Below are 23,567 nucleotides of genomic sequence, written 5' to 3'. Positions count from 1 at the left end.
AGTTCTACTACAAATCAAGACTTAAACTCATTAAAAGGCCTAGGCACTGTGCTATACTATTTGCTTGCTGTTTACTGTCTTTATAACTGATGACAATTGTTAAGCCTATAGTATAATCATATATTATATTGTTATTATATGCCTTTGTAATTATATGTTACATTATAAATATACATTATATATATACAATATTTGTGCTGCAATAAAAGTGTGCCTTACAACTCAATTTTATTATCTCATGGGTGTTTGTTTTACACACTTCTTTATTCATTTGCTGTTTTTTGCATTTATATATATATATATATATATATATATATATATATATATATATATATATATATATTATATATATATATATATATATATATATATATATATATATATATATATATATATATATATATATATATATATATATATATATATTTATATATATATATACACATTATACGTATATACGAGTCTACTTCAAATTAACAAAGTGCCACTTACCCGAATTTTAAATGATCAAGACAATAACATCGAACTTGCATTTAAATGAAAACCCACAACACCGATATTCTCATCAGGGAAAAGAGGCAGTCACCCAGAATAATGGAGTTTGCCCTTTTCCCTACTATTGTGTGATCTCAGAGTTGGTATATTTAGTTAGGGGAGGTGTAGGGGGTGCAACCCCCCCATATTGGGAGTAGTTGGGTGTGAAGCCCCCAACTTGGGTTGGTTTGATATGCTTCCATTTGTTTTTTTGTCCATGTTGGCCGACTGACTCCTCTCCCTGCTGAAAATATCAGTGTTGTGGGTTTTCATTTAAATGCAAGTTCAGTGTTACTGTCTCAATCATTTAAAATTCAGGTAGGTGAGTAAGTGGCATTTCGTTAATTTGAAGTAGACCCATATATATATATATATATATATATATATATATATATATATATATATATATAGGTATAGATATACATACATCAAAAGGACTGCAAGAAGACAGCAAGCAAACTATGTTTCATTCTTACAAAACAAAATTCTTCGATGCTGACATAACAAGGAAATCTGTAGAAATTTAAATAATTTTTTGAAGCCAAAATACATATTAAATAGATTATAAATAGAATAACTAAGCATGAAATGAGCCAGTGTGTTTAATAATGCAATGTAAACTTTTATTTTCAGTTTCCCTAAAAATAAAAATTAAAATGAAAGTGAAAATAAGAATGAACATCTGGTGGCATCTAGAAGTTAATACCAAAATATATAATGTAAATCAATTCATTCAAACCTAAACCATATATGGCATCTAGTTCAATATAGGATGTCCCTCCTCTGGGCCACTAATCAAAGCCCTCAGTTCTTAGGAAATGACATAAGACACCCATCCACTTCATCTTGCCTTGCTTTAGTAAGCAACCAGAGAATTATATTTCTACAGTCAGGAAAATAGTGAGATTAGCTAAAAGTATTGTTTTTCTGTATCTTTCTGAGTCTTTCTATCTTTGTTATTTTTTTATATTTCTTGTGAATTGAAACTCTGGTGTTTATTGTAAATAGATATTCAGTATTTTTATGTTTTCTATTTTATTATTTAGTATTAAATATATCTAAACCTTTCATTGTGGCTGGTCTTTCAGAAATTAGTTTAACCTTAGAGAGTAATTACATCTATTTGGTGACACTGTGGGCTTCATGCTACTGAAAGTCTTGTTACTTGGCTAATACTACTATTTGTATAACTATTCAGTTTACTAAGAGCAATTGGGTACCTTCGTAAAAGTCTTAAAGTAGCTGACTGGCGGCAGTGAATCTAATTTGGGCAGAGGGGGCATAGCTGGAAAATCTGTGCCAGCCTTTCCTAGGAATGTATGTATGTGTGTGTGTGTGTGTGTGTGTGTGTGTGTGTGTGTGTGTGTGTGTGTGTGTGTGTGTGTGTGTGTGTGAACTACTTGGAACAGGGACATAGAGCACTGGTTTCTGCAGAGAGAAAGATGGAGTCTTATTTGTGGCCTAGAGAAGAAAACCCAGCCCCAGGACTGAGTGTGCTGCCTGTTTGCTCTTAAGAAAAATTGTGCTTAGTGCAGAGAGCTGCATCTGAAAATACTGTGTGTATCCATTTTTGTTCTAAGTGACTGGTCCCCACCAGTGTCAGTGGTGAGGATTGACGCTCTTGATTACTGGCCCAGAGGAGGGATTTCACACAATTATCCACCTTTTCTTTTTTAAATGAAATATATGTAATTGATCAAATTTATTAGGAGATGAGGAGCTAACTCTATGTATACCAACAAAACTAAATGTAACACCTGGATGTCATTCCTTATTGTGAACCAAGGCACTACGTCATCTATGACTTCTTAGATATCTCATGTGTAGTGAAAATCTCTTTTTGAATGGACCCAAAGTCTCCACATAAAAAGCCCCACATTGACATGCCCCTTAATCACACAGTATCACATGTACTACATATTTATATAAAATACCTTATGGGTATTTTTACTAGAAAAAGATTCAGTTTTCACCAAATATTGACAAAATACACAAGGACTACAAGGATAGCATTCCATAGGTTTTAAACTGAGCATATTTTGATTAGATATGAAACCAAACAGACTTTTAGAAGAAGAAAAATAATTATCAAGCTTTTTACCTCTCCTATATGAAAATGGATATCTGCCAGATAATATATTGCCCCAAAACTTACCAGCCTTCAAAACAGATCAGAAGTTTTGTCTAATGCCTCTCATCTTGGGAATATTGTTTCCATGAGTAGTGACATCCATATTTTTCTTACTCACCTCACGTATTAACATGTGTCGTAATTTATAACCAGCTATATCCCTAGCTTTTTCTGATATTTAAAAATCATAACCCCTAGTTCAAAAATGCTTTTTTACTTCTTTGAATTATTTTCCACTCTTCTTGTTACCTACAAATATGTCTTAACCTTAAACACCTTGAATAGGGGATATCATCTATTGCATGTCAAGGACAGCAAGTCATAGCTTATAGCAAAGCAGTTTTTTGAAAATCGTTCACAATATAAAAAAGTTTGTACAGTACCATACAAATGTTTTGTAATAGGCACATCAAATATCAGTGGTGAATAAATTATACTTTACAGTAAATGTAAGTCCCATATCATTGGTATTTAAATAATCCACAAATAAAGATATTATAGTTACATCATCCTCCCATAAAGCCAGTCAGTCATCTAAAGACCTTCTCCATATTGGCATTTTTGAACAAAAGGGATTATTTTTTTGAATCACATATGAATAAATATTCAAAATAACTCGCATATGGATCTGCATACATGGGAGCAAGAACATCCCTATTATTAAACCCTGGAATGTAGATAACTTATCCCATCAAAACACAAAACATTCATATCCAAAACCATGTGTAATAGTTGCAATAAAAATCAAATAAATTCATCAGAATATAAACCATTAGATTTTAACCAATAATTCATAGCTTCCATACCCTTATCATGGGGGACTGAAGTATATAAACTTCCACCATCCAAGGTACACATCGATATAGTTTTATTAAGCTGTAGTTGATCCATAATAGAAACAAATTCTGTAGTATCCTTGATTTGTGCCCTAACCAGATCTAACAAGGGTTTCAAATAAAATTCAACAAATTGTGAAATGGATACTGTTAACTCAAACCTGAAACTATAGGTCTACCTGGAATGGAAAATGACGTCTTATGTTATTTTAGGTAACATGTAGAAGCGCTGATTACCAGGCTGCTTCACAGTTACCTTTGTCTAACTACCTGAGTAATGATCCCTATGTTAGTCATATCCAAAAGAAACCGGTCAATTGTCTGCTTAAACAATGAAGTGGGGTCCATTTCTAGATGCATATATATCCAAACATCATTAAGCTGTTTAAACATTTCAGATATATAATCTTTATTTTCCCAGACCATCCCCATCCCCTTTATCTGCCTGTGTGACAATCAAATCTTTTGTCATTTTTTTCAATTTAATTAAAGCCTCTCTCTCGCTAAAGACCTAAGGTTATTACAAAAATTCCTGTATTTTGCACATTGATGCAATAGATCTCTTCAATAACAGATTGCTCTGTGGGATGATACAGGGGCTGAAAACTCAAAGCATAAGATCTAAAAGTCTGAGTTGCAAAACCACTGTAATGTGAAACACCATTAGCACAATGCCAAATTCAGAAGTCTTGAAAAAGTTTTAACATCCTGTACCAGATCAACTAATAAGGTAAAAGCTGAGGGTACAAAACCCAGACCTTTATTAATCAGTGACATAGAACTAACATCAAAAGCATTACCAGCCAAGTTTATAACCAAATTTTCTTTATTAGCATCTGATTCATCAAGACCATAAGATTGTTGGTTATTGAGCTCTTGAGTCCTTTTGTGCTGATGCTTGTATCTGGGAGGTTTGCAAAAAATGATGGATATTTAAATCTTGGTGAACTGCCCACTTCATTATTTGTAATAGGCATAACTGATGAATCTGACATTGCTGCTTTCTCTGAACTGTGTAAAAATGATGTAACATTAGATCTTTTTTGTTTGTTTCTCCCCTTCTCCTACTTTATCAGACACTGAGTCTGTTGTAAAAAGCACAGCCTTTCTAAATTGATGTTTAATAAAAGCATGTCTCAATTCATAATCTTTTAAATCTCTATTAAACTTCTTTAATTTATGACCTTCTTCACCACAAACTGACCCAAATTATTATTTAAATTTTCAAACAAAGGATGTTGACGACAACTATCAGCATTAGTAATCTTGGATTGTGCAAGAATCTTTAACTTAGAAATATCCTGCTCATAAAATTTAATCAAACAGTCTATTAACATATAAGATGCTACCTTTTGAATGGATCACCATTTTTCCATAAACAGATCATCATCTGTACCAGCTCCCAGCTGTAAAAGTACTTGCAAACCCTGTGGTGCGAAATATTTTGTTGCTGATAAGCCTTGAGTAAATGTAAATGCCAAATTAATGTCCTGATCTTCTAAGATAATTCTGTCATTTGCTAAAAACATTTAATCTCATGGTTGCCACCTGATCTCAGCTGACTTACAGCACTCGCAGGACTCACCAGAACCCCTCCTCTACATAACATCATCTGCAAGGGAATTCAGATAATTCAGTGCAATCATATTTTTATATCAGGCTTTTGACATTTGAAAATGAGATTGTAGTATTCAGTCCAGCACATAAATAATGAATAAACACCAAAAAGCGTGCACAATACTGTAAACATCAAGGTGCACATGTAAATATATATATCCAATCGGTTAACACAACACCTGCACATTGCCACAGGAAGCAACATCTAGGTGCTGTATTTAGTTTTAAGGATATAGATAGGGCTATCTCCTCATCTCTTAATAAATCTAACTGATTAAGTACACTTCATTTAAAAGGCAAAAGGTTAATTATTGAACTAGATGCCATTTGCAGCTCAGATTTCAATGACTTAGTTGATATATTTTGCTATTAACTACTAGATGACACAAGATGTTCATTCTTATTATCACTTTCATTTTTAATTTAATTTTTTTGGGAAACTGAAAATAGAAGTTTGCATTGTATTATTGAATATATTGGAATGGCTGATTTTATGTTTATGTGTTATATTTATTAGGTATTTAATATGTACTTTGATACAAAAAATACAAGTTAAAGGGGTTGTTAGCAATGAAGAAGTCTGGTAAAAACAAAACCTGATTTGCTTGCTATCTTAGAGTGCTCTTAGGAACAAAACTCCTGTTGATTACTGCAGTGCCGAGGTGCTGTGTGTTTGGTTGAATATACACATCTACATGTGCACCTTGATACTTACAGTCTTGTGCACTTTTTTGGTGTTTATATCTACACACACACACACACACACACACACACACACACACACACACACACACACACACACACACACAAACACACACACACACACACACACACACACACACACACACACACACACGTACAGAACATTTGACCTAAACTCAAAATATTTAGCAATTTAATCTGAAATCCAAGTAATAATCACATTTAACATAAAATTGCACTATGCCCCAGATAATTAATGATGGTGTGGTTTAGAGTGTTAAAATAGTAGAAATTGCAAAGCAAGTCAGTTCACTGCAGCATCTGCACCTTGCTAATGCCTCCATAAGTACAAGTTAGTGTATTTGCATCATCAGTGATTTACTGTGTGTGGTGTTTTCTTTTTACTCCATGGTTGTGTTACCATGGAGTTTGCAGGGAGGCTTCTCCCCTGGAAAAAAAAATAAAAGTAGTTTTTGTTGCCTATCAAATTGTAGATGAAATGTGATTTGATTAAATGTGTTTTATTTTACATTTTTAGATGTTTGGTTATTAGATGACAAGTTTCTTAAATGTCACACGATATGCCCATAAACATGTATGTAATACATTTATTAAATTCTAGGTTATTATACATTGGAATATATCCCCTACCCGTGTATACATATATATATGTGTGTGATATATATATATATATATATATATATATATATATATATATATATATATATATATATATAATTTCACTTTGAAGGATCAACATTTCAGTACATTAAAGATCATCGAAGACCATGATCTCTGATGGTTGTTTAAGATGGTTGTTTAAGTAGCGGGGAGTGTGGGGGAGGGGTGCAGGGGGGGGTATGTCCCCCGCAAAAATGTGAAATAAGAAGTTTTCACATTTTTTTTTGTCAGTTCGATATTTTAGCACTTCGATTTTTTTAGTCTTCAACGATCAGAGGTTCGATGTACTGAAATTTCGATCCTTCAAAGAGACTATATCTATATATATATATATATATATATATATATATATATATATATATATATATATTGCTAATCGCACCTTGTGCATTTAAAAAATAACCATGTATTATGGTTGTTGTACAAGGGCAGTTGTAATATGCTATTAAACTATTTAACTACTTGTATATAGGATCATAGGAAGTTACTAAGCTATTGGCCATGAGGCCCTTATGAGCCTAGCCAAGAGATTAGCCCATGTTTTGGCAAGTCAATACCCGAAGCCCCTGTCCAGCAGGGACACAGGTGGAATCCCAGGGATATTTTCTGTTTCCTATTCAATTTGCGCTTGAAAAGGGATAAGAAGGTACTCTGCTTAATGTGGAGAAGGAGTCTATTCCACATTTGGGGGAGTCTCTGGGACACAAATCTGTCCCGCCATTGAGTCCTATTGATGTCACAGACCAGGTTGAGGTCGCAAGTGCGGGTTACTTGAGTGGAGCTTGACTTGCGGATATGTAGCAGTCCCATCAAGGCAGGGTCAGACATTGCTTTGTATGCCAGACAGAGGTCACCTCTGAAGAGTCTGTATGAAACTGAGTAGAGGTACAGGGCTTTTAGCCTATCTGTGTAGGGTAGATGTTTAAGGCTCTGGATTCTTCTGGTGAGGAACCTCTGTGGTCTCTCCAGCTGCTGCATGTGCTTTGCAATGTACATGCCAAAGGGGGTGTTGTACTCAGTAATTGGCCTTATAAGGGAAGAATACAGAGATGTTATGACCTCCTTTGTCCCTGGATGAGATACCCATACTTATTAGTTGGGCCATGTAGAAAGCTTTCCGCATAATGGAAGCAACATGTTGGTCAAAAGTCAGGTTGCTATCAACCTGGGTGCCCAAATCCCTCACGACTGATTGCATGGTTAGGACATTGTTATTAATGTGATAATATGTGGGGATGTCACTCTCCCCTAAGGGGATGATGATGCATTTTTTAGCATTCATCTTGAGGCCATGTTTCTGGCACTAATCATTTGTTTGGATGAGACCCTCTTGGAAGATGTGCACATCACTTGGGGAAGTGATGACCGCACTCAGCTTGCAGTCATCTGCAAACTTGGTCAGTCATAGCCCACTGGTTTTGGTCTGCACCTCAGAGAAGTACATCCCAAATAACAGGGGCACCAAGACAAATCCCTGGGGTATGCCACTCGTTTCTGGTCTACTGCTTGAGATGGCTTCCCCTATTTTGATTAAGTGGGTTCTATCAGTGAGCCAGTCTGCTACCCAGCTGGTAACAGATGGATTGATGCCAAGTTGAGAGAGTTTATCTATTATGCCTGAGTGGGGAACAGTGTCGAAGGCTTTGGCCAGGTCGAGGTAGGTGGTGTGCAACGTCCTCCCCTCGTCCATGACTTTGGTGACATTCTCAAAGAAGTTGACCAAATTTAACAGACTCTCAAAGAAGTCTAAATTATCTACCAAAATTGGAAATCAAAAATCAAACAACTAGAGGAGAAACCTAAACTGTAATTGGTATAATATTTTAAGTGTCTAGTTGCAGACTGATTGGTACACTTGTTTTTTACTCACATTCTGTATCATTTTTCAGAATACCAATTTTCTTTCTTTCTTTTCTTTCCCAATATTACAGTATCCATATTGTTATCTACTAGTCCTGGAAATATACCTGGGAGATTTTTTTTTCTTGATTTGTGTGTCTTTTCTGTAGTCAGGCTAGCAAAATACCTTTTGCTTTCTTGTTCCTCAGTGACTTTCATTTGTACACCTTCTAACACCTACACCTTCCTCTGTTTGCACAGTTGTCACTGGCTCTTTGCCATATTTCTGGGTACCATGTGCTGTTTACCTCACCTGTATTTCATAGCTGTTTACATGCATAATTTGGCTCCTGGTGTTAATTCTGAATGCTGATATAATGGAATGAGGGACAACATATGGAGGTCTTATTGGAATAAAATCCCAGTCCAGGTTAGGCAGAGTCCCTCATTGACTCTCTTCAAGAGGAATCTTGATGAGTGGATGGGAGATCGTAGGTTTACCCCGGGTATCACTTCTGTGTCACTGTTAGACAGAAGCGCAGTATACTAACCTCGAAAAAGGGCATAGCAAAATTAAATTTAAAATGGGTGGCGAAAGCCATACGCACTCTGGCTAGGCTTATAAATGCCCTAGGGCAGATAGCCTAGTATGAACCTATGAACCTATGAACCTTAGAGAGTAATTACATCTATTTGGTGACACTGTGGGCTTCATGCTACTGAACGTCTTGTTACTTGGCTAATACTACCATTTGTATAACTATTCAGTTTACTAAGAGCAATTAGGTACCTTGTTAAGAGTCTTAAAGTAGCTGACTGGCGCCAGTGAATCTAGTTTGGGCAGAGGGGACATAGCTGGAAAATCTGTGCAAGCCTTTCACAGGAATGTATGTGTGTGTGTGTGTGTGTGTGTGTGTGTGTGTGTGTGTGTGTGTGTGTGTGTGTGTGTGTGTGTGTGTGTGAACTACTTGGAACAGGGACATAGAGCACTGGTTTCTGCAGAAAGAAAGATAGAGTCTTATTTGTGGCCTAGAGAAGAAAACCCAGCCCCAGGACTGAGTGTGCTGCCTGTTTGCTCTTAAGAAAAATTGTGCTTAGTGCAGAGAGCTGCATCTGAAAATACTGTGTGTATCCATTTTTGTTCTAAGTGACTGTTCCCCACCAGTGTCAGTGGTGAGGACTGAGTCTCTTGATTACTGGCCCAGAGGAGGGATTTCACACAATTATCCACCTTTTCTCTTTTAAATGAAATATATGTAATTGATCAAATTTATTAGGAGATAAGGAGCTAACTCTATGTATACCAACAAAACGAAATGTAACACCTGGATGTCATTCCTTATTGTGAACCAAGGCACTACATAATCTATGACGTCTTAGATCTCTCATGTGTAGTCAAAGTCTCTTTTTGAATGGACCCAAAGTCTCATCCACATAAAAAGCACCACATTGACATGTCCCTAGATATATTAATCACATATTTTCACATGTACTACATATTTATATAAAATACCTTATGGGTATTTTTACTAGAAAAAGATTTAGTTTGCACCAAATATTGACAAAATACACAAGGACTACAAGGATAGCATTCCATAGGTTTTAAACTGAGCATATTTTGATTAGATATGAAACCAAACATACTTTTAGAAGAAGAAAAATAATTATCAAGCTTTTTACCTCTCCTATATGAAAATGGATATCTGCCAGGTAATATATTGCCCCAAAACTTACCAGCCTTCAAAATAGGTCAGAAGTTTTGTCTAATGCCTCTCATCTTGGGAATATTGTTTCCATAAGTAGTGACATCCACATCTTTCTTACTCACCTCATGTATTAACATGTGTCGTAATTTATAACCAGCTATATCCCTAGCTTTTTCTGATATTTAAAAATCATAACCCCTAGTTCAAAAATACTTTTTTACTTCTTTGAATTCTTTTCCACTCTTCTTGTTACTTACAAATATGTCTTAACCTTAAACACCTTGAATAGGGGATATCATCTATTGCATGTCAAGGACAGCAAGTCATAGCTTATAGCAAAGCAGTTTTTTGAAAATCGTTCACAATATAAAGAAGTTTGTACAGTACCATACAAATGTTTTGTAATAGGCACATCAAATATCAGTGGTGAATAAATTATACTTTACAATAAATGTAAGTCCCATATCATTGGTATTTAAATAATCCACAAATAAAGATAATATAGTTACATCATCCTCCCATAAAGCCAATCAGTCATCTAAAGACCTTCTCCATATTGGCATTTTTGAACAAAAGGGATTCTTTTTTTGAATCACATATGAATAAATATTCAAAATAACTCACATATGGCTCTGCATACATGGGAGCAAGCACATCCCTATTATTAAACCCTGGAATGTAGATAACTTATCCCATCAAAACACAAAACATTCATATCCAAAACTATGTGTAATAGTTGCAATAAAAATGAAATAAATTCATCAGAATATAAACCATTAGATTTTAACCAATAATTCATAGCTTCCATACCCTTATTATGGGGGACTGAAGTATATAAACTCACACCATCCAAGGTACACATCAATATAGTTTCATTAAGCTGCAGTTGATCCATAATAGAAACAAATTCTGTAGTATCCTTGATTTGTGCCCTAACCAGATCTAACAAGGGTTTCAAATAAAATTCAACAAATTGTGAAATGGATACTGTTAACTCAAACCTGAAACTATAGGTCTACCTGGAATGGAAAATTACGTTTTATGTTATTTTAGGTAACATGTAGAAGCGTTGATTAACAGGCTGCTTCACCGTTACCTTTGTCTAACTTCCTGAGTAGTGATCCCTATGATAGTCATATCCAAAAGAAACTGGTCAATTGTCTGCTTAAACAATGAAGTGGGGTCCAATTCTAGATGCGTATATATCCGAACATCATTAAGCTGTTTAAACATTTCAGATATATAATCTTTATTTTCCCAGACCATCCCCATCCCCTTTATCTGCCTGTGTGACAATCAAATCTTTTGTCATTTTTTTCAATTTAATTAAAGCCTGTCTCTCTCTAAAGACCTAAGGTTATTATAAAAATTCCTGTATTTTGCACACTGATACAATAGATCTCTTCAATAACAGATTGCTCTGTGGGATGGTACAGAGGCTGAAAACTCAAAGCATAAGATCTAAAAGTCTGAGTTGCAAAACCACTGTAATGTGAAACACCGTTAGCACGATGTCAAATTCAGAACTCTTGAAAAAGTTTTAACATCCTGTACCAGATCAACTAATAAGATAAAAGTTGACGGTACAAAACCCAGACCTTTATTAATCAGTGACATAGAACTAACATCAAAAGCATTACCAGCCAAGTTTATAACCAAATTTTCTTTATTAGCATCTGATTCATCAAGACCATAAGATTGTTGGTTATTGAGCTCTTGAGTCCTTTTGTGCTGATGCTTGTATCTGGGAGGTTTGCAAAAAATGATGGATATTTAAATCTTGGTGAACTGCCCACTTCATTATTTGTAATAGGCATAACTGATGAATCTGACATTGCTGCTTTCTCTGAACTGTGTAAAAATGATGTAACATTAGATCTTTTTTGTTTGTTTCTCCCCTTCTCCTACTTTATCAGACACTGAGTCTGTTGTAAAAAGCACAGCCTTTCTAAATTGATGTTTAATAAAAGCATGTCTCAATTCATAATCTTTTAAATCTCTATTAAACTTCTTTAATTTATGACCTTCTTCACCACAGACTGACCCAAATTATTATTTAAATTTTCAAACAAAGGATGTTGACGACAACTATCAGCATTAGTAATCTTAGATTGTGCAAGAACCTTTAACTTAGAAATATCCTGCTCATAAAATTTAATCAAACAGTCTATTAACATATAAGATGCTACCTTTTGAATGGATCACCATTTTTCCATAAACAGATCATCTTCTGTACCAACTCCCAGCTGTAAAAGTACTTGCAAACCCTGTGGTGCGAAATATTTTGTTGCTGATAAGCCTTGAGTAAATGTAAATGCCAAATTAATGCCCTAATCTTTTAAGATAATTCTGTCAGTTGCTAAAAACATTTATCTCATGGTCGCCATCTGATCTCAGCTGACTTACAGCACTCGCAGGACTCAGCAGAACCCCTCCTCTACATAACATCATCTGCAAGGGAATTCAGATAATTCAGTGCAGTCATATTTTTATATCAGGCTTTTAACATTTGAAAATGAGATTGTAGTATTCAGTCCAGCACATAAATAATGAATAAACACCAAAAAATGTGCACAAGACTGTAAACATCAAGGTGCACATGTAAATATATATATCCAATTGGTTAACACAACACCTGCACATTGCCACAGGAAGCAACATCTAGGTGCTGTATTTAGTTTTAAGGATATGGATAGGGCTATCTCCTCATCTCTTAATAAATCTAACTGATTAAGTACACTTCATTTAAAAGGCAAAAGGTTAATTATTGAACTAGATGCCATTTACAGCTCAGATTTCAATGACTTAGTTGATATATTTTGCTATTAACCAATAGAGGACAGAAGATGTTCATTCTTATTATCACTTTCATTTTTATTTTAATTTTTTTGGGAAACTGAAAATAGAAGTTTGCACTGTATTATTGAATATATTGGAATGGCTGATTTATGTTTATGTGTTATATTTATTAGGTATTTAATATGTATTTTGACACAAAAAATACTTAAGTTAAAGAGGTTGTTAGCAATGAAGAAGTCTGGTAAAAACAAAACCTGATTTGCTTGCTATCTTAGAGTGCTCTTAGGAACAAAACTCCTGTTGATTACTGCAGTGCCGAGGTGCTGTGTGTTTTGGTTGAATATACACATCTACACGTGCACCTTCATACTTACAGTCTTGTGCACTTTTTTGGTGTTTATATCCACACACACACACACACACACACACACACACACACACACACACACACACACACACACACACACACACACACACACACACACACACACACACACACACACACACACACACACACACACGTACAGAACATTTGACCTAAACTCAACATATTTAGCAATTTAATCTGAAATCCAAGTAATAATCACATTTAACATAAAACTGCACTATGCCCTAGAGAATTAATGATGGTGTGGTTTAGGGTGTTAGGATAGTAGAAATTGCAAAGCAAGTCAGTCCACTGCTGCGTCTGCACCTTGCTAATGCTCCCCCACACACAAGTTAGTGTATTTGCATCATCAGTAATTTACTGTGTGTGGTGTTTTCTTTTTACTCCATGGTTGTGTTACCATGGAGTTTGCAGGGAGGCTTGTCCCCTGGAAAAAAAAAATAAAAGCAGTATTTGTTGTCTATTAAATTTTAGATGAAATGTGATTTGATTAAATGTGTTTTATTTTACATTTTTAGATGTTTGGTTATTAGATGACAAGTTTCTTAAATGTCACACGATATGCCCATAAACATGTATGTAATACATTTATTAAATTCTAGGTTGTTATACATTGGAATATATCCCCTACCCGTGTATACATATATATATGTGTGTGATATATATATATATATATATATATATATATATATATATATATATATATATATATATAATTTCACTTTGAAGGATCAACATTTCAGTACATTAAAGATCATCGAAGACCATGATCTCTGATGGTTGTTTAAGATGGTTGTTTAAGTAGCGGGGAGTGTGGGGGAGGGGTGCAGGGGGGGCATGTCCCCTGCAAAAATGTGAAATAAGAAGTTTTCACATTTTTTTTTGTCGGTTCGATATTTCAGTACTTTGATCCTCTGGTCTTCAACGATCAGAGGTTTGATGTACTGAAATTTTGATCCTTCAAAGAGACTATATATATATATATATATATATATATATATATATATATATATATATATATATATGTTACTAATCGCACCTTGTGCATTTCAAAAATAACCATGTATTATGGTTGTTGTACAGGGGCAGTTGTAATATGCTATTAAACTATTTAACTACTAGTATATAGGATCATAGGAAGTTACTAGGCTATTGGCCCTGAGGCCCTTATGAACCTAGCCAAGAGATTAGCCCATGTTTTGACAAATCAGTACCCAAATCCCCTGTCCAGCAGGGACACAGGTTTAATCCCAGGGATATTTTCTGTTTCCTATCCAATTTGCACTTGAAAAGGGATAACAAGGTACACTGCTTGATGTGGAGAAGGAGTCTATTCCACATTTGGGGGAGTCTCTGGGACACAAATCTGTCCTGCCAAAGAGTCCTATTGATGTCACAGACCAGGTTGAGGTCGCAAGTGCGGGTTACTTGAGTGGAGTTTGACTTGCAGATATGTAGCAGTCCCATCAAGGCAGGGTCAGACATTGCTCTGTATGCCAGACAGAAGTCACCTCTGAGGAGTCTGTATGAAACTGAGTAGAGGTACAGGGCTTTTAGCCTATCTGTGTAGGGTAGATGTTTAAGGCTCTGGATTCTTCTGGTGAGGAACCTCTGTGGTCTCTCCAGCTGCTGCATGTGCTTTGCAATGTACATGCCAAAGGGGGTGTTGTACTCAGTAATTGGCCTTATAAGGGAAGAATACAGGGATGTTATGACCTCCTTGTCCCTGGATGAGATACCCATACTTATTAGTTGGGCCATGTAGAAAGCTTTCCGTACAATGGAAGCAACATGTTGGTCAAAAGTCAGGTTGCTATCAACCTGGGTGCCCAAATCCCTCACGACTGATTGCATGGTTAGGACATTGTTATTAATGTGATAATATGTGGGGATGTCACTCTCCCCTAAGGGGATGATGATGCATTTTTTAGCATTCATCTTGAGGCCATGTTTCTGGCACTAATCATTTGTTTGGATGAGACCCTCTTGGAAGATGTGCACATCACTTGGGGAAGTGATGACCGCACTCAGCTTGCAGTCATCTGCAAACTTGGTCAGTCATAGCCCACTGGTTTTGGTCTGCACCTCAGAGAAGTATATCCCAAATAACAGGGGCCACAAGACAAATCCCTGGGGCATGCCACTCGTTACTGGTCTACTGCTTGAGATGGCTTCCCCTATTTTGATTAAGTGGGTTCTATCAGTGAGCCAGTCTGCTACCCATCTGGTAACAGATGGATTGATGCCTAGTTGAGAGAGTTTATCTATTATGCCTGAGTGGGGAACAGTGTCGAAAGCTTTGGCCAGGTCGAGGTAGGCGGTGTGCAATGTCCTCCCCTCGTCCATGACTTTGGTGACTGTCTCAAAGAAGTCGACCAGATTTAACAGACTCTCAAAGAAGTCTAAATTATCTACCAAAATTAGAAATCAAAATCAAGCTATGTAAACAACTAGAAGAGAAACCTAAACTGTAATTGGTATAATATTTTAAGTGTCTAGTTGCAGACTGATTGGTACACTTGTTTTTTACTCACATTCTGAATCATTTTTCAGAATACCAATTTTCTTTCTTTCTTTTCTTTCTCAATATTACAGTATCATTATTATTATCTACTAGTCCTGGAAATATACCTGGGAGATTTTTTTTTTTCTTGATTTGTGCGTCTTTTCTGTAGTCAGGATAGCAAAATACCTTTTGCTTTCTTGTTCCTCAGTGACTTTCATTTGTACACCTTCTAACACCTACACCTTCCTCTGTTTGCACAGTTGTCACTAGCTCTTTGCCATATTTCTGGGTACCATGTGCTGTTTACCTCACCTGTATTTCATAGCTGTTTACATGCATAATTTGGCTCCTGGTGTTAATTCTGAATGCTGTAATTGCAATGCTTGGAATTACAAAACGATCACAATGATTGGGAGGATATATATATATATTAAGCCCGAGGTTATGGTACCTTACAGTATTCTCTATAGTCAGAGATATGGTGATATCAATGATAGTATATATAGTTAGCAGGATATGCGGGGGTTCTGATCCCACATCAGAGGATGTAGGGAGGAATAGTGACCCCTTAAAAAAGTACTTTAAAACTGTAACATGGAGTTTTGTAATTCATCACATCAGTGTTAAAACTGGAGTTTATTTTTTGTAAGTTTTGTGGAACTCACAATATCACGTAGTTAGTATATTATGTATGGCATATCAGTACTACTTTCTTGATTTGTATATCTTATATCAACCTGTTCTGCTGGTTTGTAATAAAAATTATGATTATGTTTATTTTACAATATATATGCTTTTTGTTCTGCAATGCTGTTAATATTATCTATTGCTTTCCAGTTTGGAAGTACTTTCTTTACCCCAAATGTAGAACTAGAAAGAAACAACAGTTGTCTCAGTACAGTTTCTATTAGCTTTTATAACAAATGGCCTGCTTCAGTACTGATACATGTTGTTCTCTGCACAGCTCATGCCCTAGTTGATAAGACTGTAGATGTCTTTACCCTGAAATCATCCATGGTGACGGACATAGAATTTAGGATGTCTGCATCAATGGTGTCATCCTCTAAGTCAATGATGTACATCTTCTTCCTGATGGCCTGGAGTGCCGCCTCTGAACAAAGAGCTGCAAGATCTGATCCAACGTGTCCGTGGGTCTGATTTCCAATCTGGAAATATAAATAAATGGCCATTAGTTGGGGTAAAACACACACATACCTCTTAAATCAGTCTAGTGACCAAGGACCTTCGATGATCATGTACTTTAAATTAGAAATATTTAACGGAAACAGCCTGAAAGTCCATTCCATTTGAAAAACACTCATTCTCTTGATGGTGTTAATAATATTACATTAGATGTAAGGGTTGCAGAGGAAATAAAGCACTGAAATCAGATATGGTTGTCCTGACTAATACATTTACATCTTTTACTTTCCTTTTCAGGATCATGCTTATATTTGGAAAAGTAGCAGTCTGTCGCCGTAGGTATGTCTGTAACTACTGAGCACATTTCGCTTGCATCCTTTGCATGACCAAAAGCAAGTAGAGAGATTCTACTTTCTCAAAGACAATGCTGTGACCAAAAATTATATTCTTATAATGCAAAACAAGCAGAAACTACTTTATGACAAACTATATCTAAATGCTGAAGACCATTAATATCTCAGAAGAAGCCACCAACACAGACTTGTGGGAAGTCTGGCTACAGTACCTTCTCTTCGTACTTTTCTGTGGTTTCCTGTCCCAGATTTATTTATTGACAATTTCTCTCCAGATAACACCTTTCACTTCTCACATTGCTGTGACTCAGTAGTCAAAGTTGCCAAACAAATTCTCCCTAATTACTTCCATTTAGCATTGTCAGTTTATGGATATCTTGATAGGCAGAAATATATGGTGTTTAGTTGTGGGTGATGGTCTCCCCAAGCTAAAGTTTAGATGTGCAATTCGCTAAAAGTAATTGAATATGCCAATGACTATGCTGAAGAAGTGAGAGCATGACATTTGAAGGGGTGGTTATGTACTAACTGAGCATGTTTGCTGGAGTAAATGATGCATTTAGCTGTAGTGTCACAGTGGTATGATGGTTTATAGAAGAACAGTGTGTGCACTGACATGGGAGGGATTTACGGGGGGGGGGCAGCATGTGTCTATCTTTAAGGTATATAAAATTCAGAGAGTTGAGGGGTAGTAATTTTTAGTTATGAGGTGCAGGGGAAGAAGTTTGGGAGCACAACTCCCTGTGTGAGCTGAAAGTTGAATGTGCCAGCACTAAGTATTTGTCCTTGTTTTGGTTTAATCTATCTGTTTTAACTGTGAGCAGCTTAGGTGTAATTCACTGTGTAGTATTTATACACAGCCATTGTGGTTTGATAAATATCCTAAAGTCAACAACCAACTTCTGAGGGATTATTGTCCTTAGGCAATGGACTATCTGTTAATTTGTTTCATATTTGCTTTTTATTAGTCTGTACTTTTTTATATATTTTTTTAAATATTTCCTCCTGCTAATGTTTCAAATCTGTTGTGGATGTAATTGTTATTGAAGTATTTTACATCCAAAACATAAGTTATATAACTAATGTAAATATGCATACACACTCAGACACAGACACACACACACACACACAAAGTCTAACAGATACATATGAAGAGCAGAGACAGACTCAGGCACATGTATACACACACACACACACACACACACACACACACACACACACACACACACACACACACACACACACTCACAGATTTGTCCAGCAATTACAGCCACTTAACAGAATGCACCTCATCTGTCATTGTGATGAAATGAATGAAAAAAGAAATCGTACATTGTAAAGCATTGTAACCACCCACCATGTCCCTGATTTTGCAGAATGTCCAAGATTTGCCTCCTTTCTTTTCTGGTAAATCACTGAAGATTACAGTTAGTCAATAAAGTTAGACATTATAGCTTCTTACTTCTTATTGCTCAGATAATATATGTATTTTTGAAAAGCCTTTTTGATCTGAATTAATGGGAAAAGAAGTTGAGAGATATGCATTCTCCCACTCACTGACTCACTTGCTCTCTTACTCACTCTCTCTCTCTCTCTGTGTGTCACACACACACGTGCGCGCGCGCACACACACGCACACACACGCACACACACACACACACACACACACACACACACACACACACACACACACACACACACACACACATTCTGTCTCTCTCAGCTGCATTTTTTTCTTTAAGTAAACAGTTTTTTAAACCCTGCTTAGAGGGGGGGGGGGCTGAAACTGCAAGTTCTTATAACTGCTATTGCAGTTACTGTTACTAGTTGAATGTTTTTATTTACTTTTTTATTATTATCTAAACCGTAAAGCCACATTTAGCAAACATAAAAAAATGGCAGCCATTTCCTTTTCTGAAGTAGCAGACTTGTGTTTTACTGGGCAATATGTGTACATCAATGCCCTGTTTATTGTCCTTTAGGGTGGATAAAGTACATTTAGCCCGTTGTCTAACCATGATTAACATCTCTTAAGAGTCCTCACTGAAGCAAGTTGACACACATTCTTACTGTGTTCTAGTCCCTACCATTTCATTTTGTAACAGAAATTTCTAGTGGTACATTACAGGGAAATAAGACTATGATCTGCTAACAAGCTTCCTCCCGGAGTCTGGGGTTTGATTCTCACAGCAACCTTTTGCCTCTTATCAAGTCGTTTAATCAGATAATGTGAGCAGGTCTCCCTAGAAAAGGGAGAGAGACTTGTCTCTATAATATATTTAGCCACAGCACATAAATAAAATAAATTCTGATTATTCTATATTGTAGAATATAGGTTTAGACCACTCAGATGCTGTTCTGTACATTCCATGGTGTAGACATACTTTCTCACGTATAACTATCAATCACATAAAAATCTTCTCCTTAAATTGTTCAAACACAGGCAGACATGAAAGCACATATATGCACAGATAATCTTGTATGTGTATGCATATACATTTACGAGTCTGTGCACATACACACATAATGCACATACATACATATACAGACGTGCACACACAGACAGCACATACTAATTAAAATGGGGTGATAACTACTGATGTGTAGGCTGTAAATCTTTGAACAACGTTTATTGTCAGAACCTGCATGGACAGTTCATAGGCCAAGACTGGAAAGGACACCATGCCATCATTCACAATCCTTGTGCTCTTTCTGTTGCCATATCTTTTTATCCCCTAGGATGAATCCCTCGGGATACTGTTCTTAATGCTACTTTGTCTTAGCCTAGAAGTGACCCAAGAAGGGGTAAAGATGAGCCAGTGCCTCTTACAGAGAACAGCATATGTTAGAGCAGCATTCCTCTTACAGTTCCTTATATTCCATGATGGGGGAATGTGTGCCAGGCATGCAGCACACTGCTGCAGTGTTTCGGGCACAGGCTGTCAGTAGTCCATATGAACATCAGCTAGCTCTAGATGATAGTCACTGTTGATGGGACACCCTGAACCCATTTATGAAATAGAATAAACAGGGTTAATACCAATGCCATATGGCCCTTTAGTACCATTATGTAGAATCATCAGCAGATAATCAGTCTTGTAACCATCACAGAAATGCATGGAACCTGCAAAAAAGCTAGAACACTATTATGACATATCTGTGTGTTTTAGTGCATTATATTTAACATGAAAGTCCATTAGGAAATACTGAAATGACAATGAAATGCTTATAAATATATTAACTATTGTCTGCCACAACAATACTAAGGCATCCTACAAAGCACAATATCACTTTTGCTCAGTAAAAGAAATGGGATATGCATTACAGTATAATAAACAAAGAGAATGAAATCACCTCAGTAAAAATGTAAAACACTTGGCATTAGTTAGATATTACAGCTAAACATAGTCTGTTAAATGTAATCTATGAGTAAGTAATCTATGAGTATCAGATTCTAATAGCTGTGATCTGCTGCTCTTGGACTGCAGGCATCATCTGCTTCAGGACACTGCTGTTCTATATCCTCCTTTAAAATAAAAATAAAATCATATGTAACAGAACTGAGAGTCTATAAACACAGTATTTTAACAGCAAACACTTCTGTCCTTTTGCCATTTTAGAACCCTGGCACTGCACTCCTTTACTGTGCTCCTGTAGCCTACTGCTTGTTTTCAGCATCAGCAAATATCCTACTGATGCCCATACTGCTTTATTACTAGCCTGTGTAACAGTTCATGTATTCGTACTTTATCTAGGTGAGCACTAGCAACTCCCTCAGTTTGAACATGCTGCTATATTAATATCTTCTACTATAGCTCATGTCTATACATCTCAGTGGCTTTGGAGATGTCCTTTAAGGATAATGTGCACACTGAAGACTGTTAGTACTATGTATTAGACAAGAATAATTTAATTAATGCACCTTCTTTAAGAATGGGTCCCCATCAGTTCATCGAACGGCATTTTCAGTGCAATTACATTGAACATGCCATTCGTCAAACTGTTCATACTGAGATTGTGGTACAGTCAGGATTGGGAAAGTTGCCCTTTCCCCACTTTAGTGCGATCTTGGAGTTGGTATACATAATTAGCGGGGGGTGGGTGGTGCAACCTCCCACATGAGGGGAATTCATAGAATGGCATTTCTGATGAAATGCCATTTGTTGAAGTGATGGTTCGAGAAAGTGATATAGACCCTTAAGAATACCCTTAGTTCTCTGACATTTACTGTTAGCATTGCTGGTGTACCTTACATATCTGTCTCCTTTTACACACTGCTTCCTGTCTTCCATTGTAATATGCTCATAAGTTTTTTTCTAGGCCAATGACCATTTGGGCCTTTACAAGCCTAGCCACACACCCCAAACAATCTGGGTCCTGAGTATCATGGGCATCTATATTTGTGGGCATTCCAACTGGAGTGTTCAGTTGGGGACATGCCAAAGGGGGCATTGTATTCAATGATAGGTCTGATAAAGGCCAAGTACAGGGGTACTATAACTTTCTTGGTCCTGAGCATGTTGGTATGGAGGTATCTAAGGGATTTGTTGGAGGGAGGGTGTTAGGATAATATTTTTGTTATTGACGGCCTCTATACATAAGTATATGGGGACAGATCAGGGGTAAATTTATGATTTCCCATCCAGTTCTCAAGGTTTCTTTTGAGTAGGGTCGGGGATTATCTCTACTTTACATAGATGGGGAGCCTATTTCATAGTGCAGGCTCCTTTGGGACACATATCTCTCTCTTCAGCACATTCTGTTTGTGTCACAAGTGAAGTTCAGATCCCTGGATCTAGTGTTTCTGGTGCTGCTTGCGTTCTGCATGTGGAACAGATCCATCAGGGATGGGTATGAGGAAGACCTGTTAACCAGGCAAACAGTCCTTCTCAGCAGCCTGTAGGAGACTGAATACAAAGACAGAGCCTTTAGGCAGTCATTGTAGGATGGTGTATTCATGCCACAAATTCTCCTGGTGAGAAACCTTTGTGGGTGTTTCAGCTGTTGCAACTGTTTGGTTAGGATCATGCCAAAGAGAGCATGATAGGTCTGATAAGGGCCAAGTAGAGTGGTACTATAACTTCATTGGTCTTGGATGCCTACCCCTATTTATAAATGGGTAACATAGAATTATTTTCTTATTATCTTCGCTACTTGTCAGTCAGAGGCCAGATTGCTGTCTACATATGTTCCCAGATCCATTACTACTGAGTCAGCTCTTAAGGGTGTTTCATCAATGGGATAATTAACTTGGGTTGATGGTTTCCCAAAGGGCACTATAATACATTTTTTGTCAATGAGCTTTAGGCCATAGTTTGGCATCAGTCATTTGCCTGTGTTAAAACCTCTTGCAAGATGGTGGTGCTTTGGTGGTGGTGGTGGTGGTGGTGGGGGGAGTCCATAATAGCTCCTAATTTATAGTCATCTAGATCAGTCAAGTAAATTCCAACAAGGAGTGAGCCCAGTACATCGCCCTGGGGTACTCCACTGGTGACCTATCTCTTGGTGGAGGTAGCACTGGTCTTGACTTCTTGTGTCCTGTCTGTGAGCCAGCCAGCAATCCAGCAGGTTGTCAGCAATTCCTGAATGGGGTATTGTACTGAATGCCTTGGTCAGGTCAGAGTACATGGTATGTGTTGTTTTACCTTCAGCCATTGTATTGGTGACTCTCTCAAAGAAGTCTGGTAGGTTAAGTAGGCACAACTTTCTCTTAAAGTCAAAATGGGATGTGTCCAATGTCTGTAGTTTGCCAATGTCCATGTTTATCATTTCCATGATAATTAATTCCATGGCTTTTTAGACTGATGGGTGTGTAATTCCCTGGGCTGGTTGATTATCTGCCATTGTGGAGTGGAATGACTGTTGTGGTCCTCTATTTACTTGGAACATCGCCTGTTTCAAGGCTGTTGGTGAAGAGTTTCTCAACCGACCCTGACAGATTGTGTTTTAGACTGTTCAGAAGGCAACCAGGGATGTGTTCTTGGCTTTAACGAGTGCTCTCAGCACCTGGTTCCTGCTGACAGTTGGGAAAAATCTGTTGTAGGGGATTTTACGAGGTGGAGCGAGAGTGGGGTTGAGGAGTGAAGCATGAGCTGAATTTTTCAGCCAGCATATTCACTATGTCACCCTGACTGGTGAAGGTGGTACTGTTCAAGAGCAGTTCAGCACACTCCTGTGTGTTATCTTTAGGGTTCTAGACATAGCTGAAGAAGGTATTGTGATTTTCCTATGGGCTAGGCTAGGACTATGGGCTAGGCTTATAAATGCCCTTGGGCAGATAGCCTAGTATGAACCTATGAACCTATGAACCTTAGCCTTTGAGGCTATCTTGA

General features: G+C 36.9%; 1 protein-coding gene across 2 annotated transcripts in view; it reads right to left on the bottom strand.

The window, feature by feature from the left end:
- LOC122812206 (transitional endoplasmic reticulum ATPase-like) overlaps positions 1 to 23,567 on the bottom strand; it is a 530,874-nt gene that overhangs the window by 210,030 nt on the left and 297,277 nt on the right. For both annotated transcript variants that reach the window (XM_044084545.1, XM_044084546.1), the window contains exon 11: positions 16,741 to 16,905. In XM_044084545.1, the coding sequence (XP_043940480.1) occupies positions 16,741 to 16,905 (165 nt within the window). The remainder of the gene's footprint in view (positions 1 to 16,740; positions 16,906 to 23,567) is intronic.

Source organism: Protopterus annectens, chromosome 9.part0, assembly GCF_019279795.1.
Source record: "Protopterus annectens isolate FY-2018-M chromosome 9.part0, PAN1.0, whole genome shotgun sequence".
NCBI lineage: Eukaryota > Metazoa > Chordata > Ceratodontiformes > Protopteridae > Protopterus > Protopterus annectens.
This window is presented reverse-complemented; position numbering and strand designations above follow the sequence as displayed.